At 54.7% G+C, this 10,165-nt stretch overlaps 4 protein-coding genes across 4 annotated transcripts; 3 read left to right on the top strand and 1 right to left on the bottom strand.

Moving 5' to 3' along the window:
* Nucleotides 1-1,658: 1,658 nt before the first annotated feature.
* A1O1_05971 (uncharacterized protein) lies at nucleotides 1,659-2,609 on the top strand (the record flags this gene model as incomplete). The annotated part of the gene is made up of 1 exon (XM_007726853.1): nucleotides 1,659-2,609. The coding sequence occupies one exon, from the start codon at nucleotides 1,659-1,661 to the stop codon at nucleotides 2,607-2,609; it is 951 nt and encodes a 316-aa protein (XP_007725043.1).
* Nucleotides 2,610-3,685: 1,076 nt separating this feature from the next.
* A1O1_05970 (uncharacterized protein) lies at nucleotides 3,686-4,235 on the top strand (the record flags this gene model as incomplete). The annotated part of the gene is made up of 2 exons (XM_007726852.1): nucleotides 3,686-3,746; nucleotides 3,808-4,235. 2 exons carry the CDS (start codon nucleotides 3,686-3,688, stop codon nucleotides 4,233-4,235), a joined length of 489 nt encoding a protein of 162 aa, XP_007725042.1.
* A 305-nt stretch (nucleotides 4,236-4,540) lies between these two features.
* Nucleotides 4,541-6,108, top strand: A1O1_05969 (uncharacterized protein; the record flags this gene model as incomplete). The annotated part of the gene is made up of 2 exons (XM_007726851.1): nucleotides 4,541-4,765; nucleotides 4,984-6,108. The coding sequence occupies 2 exons, from the start codon at nucleotides 4,541-4,543 to the stop codon at nucleotides 6,106-6,108; spliced, it is 1,350 nt and encodes a 449-aa protein (XP_007725041.1).
* A 449-nt stretch (nucleotides 6,109-6,557) lies between these two features.
* Nucleotides 6,558-9,491, bottom strand: A1O1_05968 (uncharacterized protein; the record flags this gene model as incomplete). The annotated part of the gene is made up of 1 exon (XM_007726850.1): nucleotides 6,558-9,491. One exon carries the CDS (start codon nucleotides 9,489-9,491, stop codon nucleotides 6,558-6,560), a length of 2,934 nt encoding a protein of 977 aa, XP_007725040.1.
* Nucleotides 9,492-10,165: the final 674 nt, after the last annotated feature.

Here is a 10,165-nt window from a genome sequence, read left to right as displayed (position 1 = left end):
GGCCGAAGAGGAGCGTGTCGATACCGCCTCTCCATGGTGGCGTACTCCCGTTCCAGCGAAAGTGGGCATCAAGCGGAAAGCAAGTAGAGGTTCGAGGATACCCGTCCTTCAAGGCGCCATCACCAGCAAAGAGTGTGTAGGAGTCCTGACGGTATGGTTCTGTTTGTCAGGACTGGTGTCTAGCGACAAGGGTTTCATCTGTAGTAGACTTGGTAATGAAAGCTTAGCTTGAGCTTGGATCTGACCTCACAGCTGAGTGTGAGTGTGGCTGTAAAAGGCTGAGATCTGACAGACAACAGAGTCCAGACATGACAGACATGGAGTGTCCCCTGAAGGAGTGGCCAGGATTGTTGGATTGGATGGATGGTGCATGTAGGTAGGTCATAGTCAGACACCGTATCCATCCATCCGTATACCATAATGGGACATCTACCGTGTGAAGAACCGCTGTCTTCGAAGCTCAGTAGGTAGCCCTCTCTGCTTCTTCGACGTTGGACTCTGTTGATGCCGCACTTGATGTATATTGAAGCACCAGTAGTAGACCATATCAAGCAAGCTCGACCGTACAGAGTAGTCTTCCAGGTCTACTACTACCACCAGTACAGATGCGGACAATGTGGAATGTGGAGTATGGATGTTATTTTAAGGCTGGCCGAGGCCCGGCTTACCTGCTTCCGGGGGAGGCGCATTAGGCTGTGCAGCACGGCCAATCGGCAGGCCAGGTGGCGCGGCAGCTATTCTGGAAACGGTCAGTAGAAATGCTTGAATGGTGCTGATAATCCCCGATTCGAAAATAGAAATCCACCCCTGGCTCTTCTGGGTTCTTCTTGTCCTGTTTCGTATCTTCTCTCTCTTCATCACCACTACATGCAGTGGCCCCTATCGACCATCTAAGTACGCTCCACTGCCCACACGACCTAGGTACGAGAGTCAATCAGCCACGACTGAACCGCGGCCTCTGACGGCCAACGGTGTAAAATATATCCTGTGGTGTAATGTATGGCTGACTACAGCTGAGCTCTACATATTGCCTGCTGAGGTCCCTCCCAAAATCCATCGTGAGCACTAGTGATCCAGCGGCAGATCAGCCTTGGGTTGACCGCAGACGCTCGCGATGCCGCACGTATGGTAGAGGCTGATAGCCTTCACCATCTGGTCGGTGTCTGCGGGTGATAACACAGCACACCTTGGGTCTTTTGAGGATTCGGACACCAGTCAGCCCGGCTACAGCCTACATGGTTGACGCTTGCCGGGCCAGACAGCGGTCTATGTCGGCGCAGTCTGCTTCCATTTTGGAGAGCCTTGGTCTCGCTGTGCACACTGCAGAGTAAGCAAGCCATCCTGCCAGGCGTGTATACAAAAGTGCCAACTAGCCAGAGGTGGTCATGGGCATGGGCATGGGCCTGGACGTCCAGCCTCATATAAGACCATTCCTCTGTCTCTGTTCGATCTATCCAGTCCATCATCCATTCAATCGTCAAGCCAGCAACAAGCAGTTCAAACTATTTCCTTTTTCTAATTTCTTTCCTACTGTTGTCGCACACTCTTTAGCGAAACAATATTACAGCCTGTGACACAAACATTCACTAATCAGCCAATACTTACGACACTTCAATCACTCACTCATACATACAATAAACACCAACCCAAACTCCAAGATGCATTCTCAGACTTCCATCCTCGTCGCAGCTCTCGCGGCCGTGGCCTACGCCTCTCCCGTGTACAACGCCTCGATCTCCCAGGGGTCCTCCTACAGCGCCCCATACGTCACCGCCAGTGGCAGTAGCAGCGGCAGCTATTCCATGACGACCAGCTATGTGACTGGATCCAGACCATCCGGATCCTCCAGCGCAGCCAGCAGCAGCTACGGCAGCTCCTCCGGCTACTCCTACTCCAGCAGTGCGGCCAGCAACTACGCCACCTCGACCGTCCTCGGCGTCGCGACAGCCTCGCCCAACCCAGCGCCGGTCCCCGGTCTCGTGGGCAAGCTCTTGACCGACGACACGACGGTTGACCGATTCGCCGACATCGCAGGCCAGCTGGCGGCGGGGGCCATCAGCCTCAAATTCGACTTCAACCCGGCCGCCAACCCAGGCATCAAGCCCGGCGACGGCGGCCAAGTCGACCTGGCCAACCGCAAGAACTTCCCGGTCCTGACGGGCCAAGGCATCTCCGCGGCCGGCATCTTCTTCCAGCCGTGCGGGCTCAACACGCCGCACATCCACCCGCGCGCCACCGAGTTCTTGACCCTCGTGACCGACACCACCATGCTGACCGGCTTCGTGCTGGAGAACAACCTGACCGCCGAGTTCAATACCACTCTGTCGCAGTTCCAAGGTACCGTGTTCCCCCAGGGCTCCATCCACTTCCAGCAGAACCTCGACTGCAAGCCCGCCGTCGCCATCGCGGGCCTCAACTCCGAGGACCCCGGCGCCAGCTCCATCGCCCAGAACTTCCTCGTCAACTTGGACCCGACCGTCGTCGATGCCGCTCTGGGCTTTCCCAAGCAGATCGATGCCAGCAACTTCGCCGAGTTCAAGATGCATATCCCCGCCTCGCTGGCCAAGGGGGTCGAGGAGTGCTTTGCGCGCTGCCATATGAGTTACTAAAGAAGCATCGGAACTGTCGCTTCTTTCCTTTTGATGGAAAGCATTGGCGCATCGATACGGCCCACGGGTGCCTGGACAGATGGGCGGATCGGGAGTTTTGCATTTTGGTTGATTTACATTTGGATCCAGGGATCGCGGACACGGACACGGACTGGATCTTGGTCGGTCGAGCATTGCGGCAGGAGTTTTTGTTTTTTGCACGCATCTGAGGAGTTTCAGCGTGGGATCTTGGTTTGATTTGGTGCCTTGTTTGTTTGATTTGGTTTGATTTTTAGTACTAGCAAGTATCGATACACTCGTTTCATTTACATTTCCATATCCATATCCATATCCATATCCAGTTATTGGAGGAGCTGTAGTCTTTCCGGGAGTCTATCTGCTATGCCTGAAACATAATGGGGGTTGACCGCAGAGCTTAGTCGACGCGATGTATGCACAGGCACCACATATTGTGCAACAGCGACCGAGGTCCGATTTGCCGGAACATCCAGGAGACCAGGAGATGGCTCTTACGTGGTGCCGCGCTGTTGAAGAGTTGTGGTGATGGTCCTTTCCGCCGTACAAGCTCGTATGGGAGCCAGTTTGTCGTCCTGGTCCTCGCTTTTCATCATCCTTCTTTGAAGTTTATCTCCGCACTCGAAGACCGCTGGCAGCGATAGCCGGTGCCGAGTCAGAAAGTTTTGGAGTATAGGTCGAAAGGTGTATGATACCAGGACCGGAATAGCAGCATTGTCGACTCCTCATCGGGGATTCTGATGCGGGTACAGAGTGAACGCTGGTGAGCGTGAGGGGATCGCATGGATGACGTCGACAACGCCCGAGAGATGGCTTCAACTCATGTCGATATCAGGCACTCAACCCTTTTGTAGAGTCCTGAAGGCGTAGAGAAAACCATCGGCCTTCGAAGCAGTGCTGCAAGACAAGATCCTCCTTGTTGCACATACCACACTCTCCCATTCAGATCGATATTCTTCTTATCCTCGCCATTAATCGACATGTCTGTGCCAGGTAAATTCTTCTGCGTCGCAGTCATCGCAGCCCTTTTCGGTCGCAACGGTCGCTAACAACGTCGATATATGTTCTCAGTCGGAATCACCGTCCCCAAACTCCTGCCCGTGACAGGAACATTCGCTCCAGGTATTTAGCTCAATCCCCGATCCGATTCTTAGTTGAGTTCCCAGGGCTTACGGCTCTCCAGCCTTCGGAGCGTATTTTGTCCTTCTCGCACTCCGCGTCAGCCTTGTTCGCCAGTCGACCCACATAGTTATAGGCGACCAAGGCTCTTCATCAGACAAGGCCGCGGCATCCGATGCCAAACCGCCGTCTACCGCTGGCGGCGGCAACAACCTGTTGATAGCAGCGCGTTCGCATGCCAATTTCGCCGAGAACGTGCCGTTCGCGCTCCTCGTGGCATCGTTTGTCGAGATGAACGGGGGCGATCGACGTGCCTTGACGGCGTCGCTGGCGGCGTTGCTGTTCCTGAGAATCGCCCATGTGGAATTCGGCATGAAGGCCAAGGACTCGTTGGGCTGGGGAAGACCGGTCGGATCGCTGGGAACTCTGGCCTTTATCGGTGGCATGAGCTCGTATGCGGCTTGGTTGGTCAAGAGTTACTGGGGGCTTTGAGGAGGCGTGGCTACTGATTGATCCTCTCTGACTTTGATTCGACTGAACAATGTTCTCTCCAGGAAACGATGGTATTGATTATGCTGCAAATCAAGGTGATATCTTCGTCGAAAGGGGAAGGAAGCAGGTGGTTACAACCGCCAACACAGATCTCAATATCACATCAACCAGGCAAATATCCAGCCACTGTCTATCTTGTCTATCTTGTCCATATCGCATATTGTTTTGTACCTCCTAGTTGAATCCACTCGATTCCTGATTCTCAGTTTTCCCTCGCATCCCCCTTGCTTCGGGTTTGAATCTTGATGGCTTACCCACAGAACGTGTTCGGCGCCTCGAGATCAGCTTCATCATTACGACCGCCTCTCATCCGACCCGCGTCTGATTCATTTCTCTTTCTACCGAAGAACCCTGCGAAACCGGCCAAACAGCCGCAGCAGCCTCCCCGACCGTCCTACACCTTCCTCTGCACGATCTACTGGACCGAGCACGAACCACCTCCACACACCTTTGGTCTGCAAAGCCGCATTGTCTGTGCCGATTGCTGGGAATGGCTACACAGCATCAGTATCTGCTGGCGATGTGGAGAGGTGGTCTTTCGCCAGACCGACGCGGTCGGCTTCGGCTGGTGTTGGTGGCATTGGGCGTGTTTCTCCTGTCTCATTTGCGCGGTGCGGAAAGATTTCATTTGCACCTTTTGAGTCGAGTCGGCTGGAGGACAGGTCGAAAGCTGACACGTCGGCTACAGTCACCGTTACGACCGCCTCCGTACTTCGACGACAAAGGCTTCCCTCACAATCGTGGCATGACCGTCGACGAGCCCCCGGTGTGTTCTAGGTGCAGTATCGAACCACAATCACTGGCCAAGCTTGAGCAACATGTCAGGAGGTCGAGGTCGAAATCCGCTGTGATACACGCTCCCGCTGGCTTGCTAGACGGAGCTGGTTGGACCGTTTCACTGAGTGATCCGCTGAACCCCGAGGCAAACAAGATTGGAATCAAGAGTCATGGCTCCCGGTCGATGCCACCCTGGATGTCGCTGTTGCCCTCGGTTCGGAGACAAAAGGAACATCCACAACCACAATCACAGCCTCAAGAAGAGTCCCAACGCCGTTCCAAAGTTCCATATCTGGATACCGCAGACTCATCGAAACCCTGCCAAACACGTCCCCAGGATCCGGATTCTCTGGACCAGTCCTCAAAACTGCCGTCCGCTCTGTCACCTGTGCCAAGTCAACAGTCGACGAATGCCCCGTTAGTTTTGCAATTGCAGCCTCCGCCGCAAGGAATCAGCCACAAGCCCAGTCAAGGTCACCAGGCCATTGCACCTAGCAATGCTCGGGCAAACCTACAACCGAGCCCTTTCCAGACCGGGCTCAATACTCTCCAGAGACGTGCTGACGAGCCCAAAGGAGCACGACCCTGTTCAACTCCTCCCATTCAGCGAAGTCTTTCGATCCAGAGACGGATAGACTCTCTGAGTCGAGCCACAATCACCAAGAACACCCCTCCAGCTTCTTCTGGTGGAGCCTGTAGCTGGTCGAAGTCGCAGGATCCGATGCCTTCACAAGACATCGCCCCGGCCAAAAGCCCCCTTTACAAGGAATTGTCAGGTTTCTTCGCCACTCGTGCAGCTGGGGGGAAATGGACCCAGAGTTATACGCAAAATACCGCCAGGATCAGCACTCCGAGCAGAATCTCAAGGATGCGGGCTTGCGACCACTGCGGTGCAGACATGTCAGACTGGTGGCTTGGACGTGCGTCTGATGTGGAGGCAGATAGGAACAACAATCAGGGCCAAGGCCAAGGCCACGGTGATGGCGTTGGCTTCAGGACCCAGAGGGTTTGTTCTGGTTGTAAAGCCCGGCCTTAGCTTCTTGAATCTGAGATGTGATGGAAATTTGCTAGGCAAACTGGCGTGTCAAGGTATCATCAGCATGACTTGCCTGCGAAGGTACCAATGGTCTTGACTTGAATGAAATGAATCAATAATCCTTGTTCCACCATCGCTCGAGCTCTGAATGACCAGTAAACGCAACGGAATAGAAGAATCAGGAAGTGATGTCCTTGTTGTAGTATGGATTGGAATGGATGACCTAGACCTAGAGCAGTCGATGTACGGGGAAAGGTTTGTGCCAGAACAAACAGCGACTATATCAAAAAGAAAGAGAAACAGAAAAAGAACAGGCCTCCGCTCAGCTGCCAGCGCCCAAATAAATCAAGCAAAGCTGTGCTTCACATTGCAAAAGCTCAAGATGACGCTCGCGCCTTCAAATTCAAGTCGAAGTCCAAGCCCAGACTCAAGTGTCAAGACCAAGGGCTCTAATACCGAGACATCAACCAGACGCGTCTCTTCTCCTCTCCAAAGGCTCGACACTTCTGCGTCAGACTGTCCGCGACAGCGAGGTAGTCATCGACCACGGCATATCCGAGGGCTCGTCTCAGGATTTTGTCCTTGTCGAGCGCCTTCAAGCTCTTTTCCAAGGTATTGGGCAGTGGCACGGTGATGCCGAGACTCTGGCGCTCGTGCTCGCCGATCAGTGTGGGATCGCCCGCACAGTCCTTCATCTCGAGCTTCAAGTCCTGTCTGAGCCCGTGGAGACCGGCCGCCAGCAGGGCGGCCATGGACAGGTACGAGTTGCCGATGCCGTCGATGGTCTTGAGCTCGAAATGGCCCGGGCCGCACTTGCGCAGCGGGACTTCTTTGTTCTGCGTACCCCAGCACACGTACTCGCCGCCGGACCAGATGCCGGCGTTGACGCGCGCGTAAGATTCCTCGAGCGGGAGGGTAAACGCCAGCAGAGCGGGGAGGTGGTCCAGAATGCCGGCCAGGAACGGGGGCTCGTATTTCTCGACCGTGTCGCCGGGCCCGTTGATGCTGAAATGGACGTGGTTGGCGCTGCCGCACGTGAACGCGAACGGACGCGGGTAGCACGTCGCTTTGAGCCCGTGGGCTTTGGCCACGTTGCGGATCACGTCTTTCGCCTTGAACAAGATGTCGACCGCCTTGACTGGTTCAAACGGTGGTAAAGGGAATTCCCATTGTCCTGGGGCAGCCTCGGAATGGAATTGTGGAAGGTGGATGTCTAACTCGGCCAGATATTCTACAATCTCCTCGATCATGGGCAGCATGTCTAGTTGTTGGTGGGTCATGTTGGACCACGAGTGCACCATGTGCAGGGGCCCGAAGTCGGCAAAGTCGGATTGGTCCTCGGTCATAGCCGGTTTCATGAAGATGACCTCCAGCTCGAACCCCATTAGCATGGAGATGTTGAACTCCGATTTGAGCGCGTTGCATTGCGACTGGAGAAGCCAGCGAGGACAGCGATCCCAGTGTTCCGTGTTCGGGATGGCTTCGGTATCGGCCATCCACCATGTCTGCACGGTGGCGGACGGAGACGGAATGCCCTTGTTGAGCGACAGTGTCGAGAGGTCCGGGGCGAGAAGGAACTGTCCTGTTGCTGAACAACCCGTGGCGGGATGGTCGTCCTGCAGCAGACGTGTAAGGGCGGAAGTGATGACTGGGTTCTGGCCGGTCGACAGCTGCTTTCGAAACTGCTGGACTGTCACCATCCGATTCCGAAGGGTGCCCGTGTAATCCAAAAACTGCAGCCATATGTACTTGACGCCGGGATTGGTCTGGAGAAAGGTATCAAACACAGTCAGGTTCTGGGCGAACACTGCTGTCGAGCTTTGACCTGATGGGGCGCTTGTGCTTGCTGAGGGAACCGGCAGAGAGGCACCCGTGACCGGCAATGGAGCTGCAGGGAGAGAAGGGCCTGGCCGTGCTGAAGCAGTGGCAGCGTTCCCAACGGCGGTGCTGGCATAAGAATTGAAAGAGGGTGTTTTGGATCCTCCATTGACCAGAGTCCGCATGCTATCTACGGTTTCCCTCCCGCAGGCCCGTAGCAGCTCCGGGAACTTGCGTTCTTCGTCGAGCTTGTAGAGCTGATTTGAGTTCCAGAACATCATGTCCACGGCGATATCAATCCCTTGGGCGACGGTGATATCTCCTGCCGCGACGTAGGCGGTAAGTAATCTCTCGAGGGCATCCCTGAAGTGCTTGTTTGCCAGCCAGTAAGTCTCGGGGTAGAAGTGTCCATCCGTACTCCACAGGATCTTCGAACTTGGGGTCAGCTCGAGGGCTTGTCGTAGAACCGAATCTTCTCCATCTCTGGACAACATCGGGAATACTTCCCCAATGTCAAGCCATGCATTCGCGTAGTTGGCTGCCAGGTAGCCAGCCTCTCGGGTGTAGGGGTACGAAGAATGGAGGATGACAAAATCAACCTGTGGGAAAGCTTCAATCAATGGCTGCATATATGCTGGATTCGCTTTCACGAGATCGATGTCCGTATCACCGAGTCCAGTGTGGAACTGGAAAGGCAGGTTTTCACCGTCTGTGTCTACAAGCTTCTCCAGCACATCACACACGGCAACCACCAGAAAGTCATTCACCTCCTTCTGATCAATGCGGTATCGGTGGTCGCGAACCGCCTTTTGCAGGAACTCATGGAAGGACTGCAGGAGGGTCGACTCGGTCAATGACTGATGGGGACGGAAGTTCTTCCTGCTCTCGAGTCCAACATCCAGGCCCGTTCGATAGCAGATGACAGACTTGAAGCCGCGGACGTCGGGATCGTTCGCCAGCGTACGGATCTGATTGCGAAAGACCGTGTTGAAGCGGACGAGAAAGCTTTCGGTCTGGCTGATGTCCCAGTCCGCATCAAGTCCGACTCTCATGAACCCCGCCGCATGAGCGAGATGTTCCAGCAGTTCTGATGCGATGGATTCGATCCTCACTATCCTTGACACGGTGGGCACGAACTGTCTGTGCCACTTGAATGGGTGTATGATCTCCGGGGACAGTCCGTCATCCAGCATAATGGCATGTGTCCCTGCAAAACACCTCCTGATCAACTCGGGATAGTCTCTCCGCACCCATTCATATCGAGCCGCCTTGACGTCTTGAAGTGTTTCGGGGCATTGGTAGAACTCTGCCAGCTGCCTGATCCCACGCATATGAGCCAGACTCGAATGGACGTGGTCTGCCAGGGCATGACCCTGCGCTTCGGAGGTGATGCATTCGAAGGGATATTCGGGACTCCCATAGGCGTTTTCTTCGGTCAACAGATTGTGCGCATGATTGTCAATGACGGGAAATGTCTGGATGATCTGCTGCAAGTCTTGTATTCCAGCACTTTCGAGATCGCGGATACGATGGAGGGTAGGATAAAAGTCTGGCTGAGGAGCCATTGGTGATAGGGACGCAGGCCGAGGGTGCGGTTGAGAAAGGATCGAGCATGCAAAGCAGGTCTGCTGCGCATCTGCGAGAGCATCAGCATCTTATCATACAATCGACTGAGGAGTTCGGCGTCTTGATCTCGATCTTGCCCGAAACGGCAGGTGAGGCACCTACTAGTATGCTACGATAGTTTTCGGCGAGATAGCGGAGGATGATAGGGGTTTGTCGTTCAAGGCCAAGTCCGTTTGATAGTGTTCGATCCCGCAATGCCCCGCACGGCTTTGAAGAAGACACAAATCGAGATGGTCTGGGCGGAGGACTCAGACGTAGAGTTACAACGAACCAGGAGACATCGAAGAGATCCCCGCGAGTTATCAAAGTGATTTCGGGGAAGAGGAAATGGAGGAATGATGGTGAACCGAATGGGATGCGCAGGTTGCGAGCGGGACGAACTACGTATTTCAGGGTCCGCAACATCGTCAATGCGACGACTCAGAGCTTAGCCCGCAGAACTGCGTTGGACTTAGGAGGCGGCCCCGGGAGCATCGATGGAGCTTCCAGGGGCCCTCGTTAGCCTAAGGGCCCAAGTCAAAGATAACTTGTTCAAGTGCAAGCTGAAACACGCCTAAAAGTGCCAGTCTCTGGTTGGGGTAGGGAGGGCTCGCAGCTTATCAACTCAAAGGCC

Source organism: Capronia coronata, assembly GCF_000585585.1.
Source record: "Capronia coronata CBS 617.96 chromosome Unknown acBCG-supercont1.5, whole genome shotgun sequence".
Classification (NCBI taxonomy): Eukaryota; Fungi; Ascomycota; class Eurotiomycetes; order Chaetothyriales; family Herpotrichiellaceae; genus Capronia; species Capronia coronata.
The sequence above is the reverse complement of the archived record's forward strand: the minus strand, read 5'-3'. Positions and strand labels throughout refer to the sequence as shown.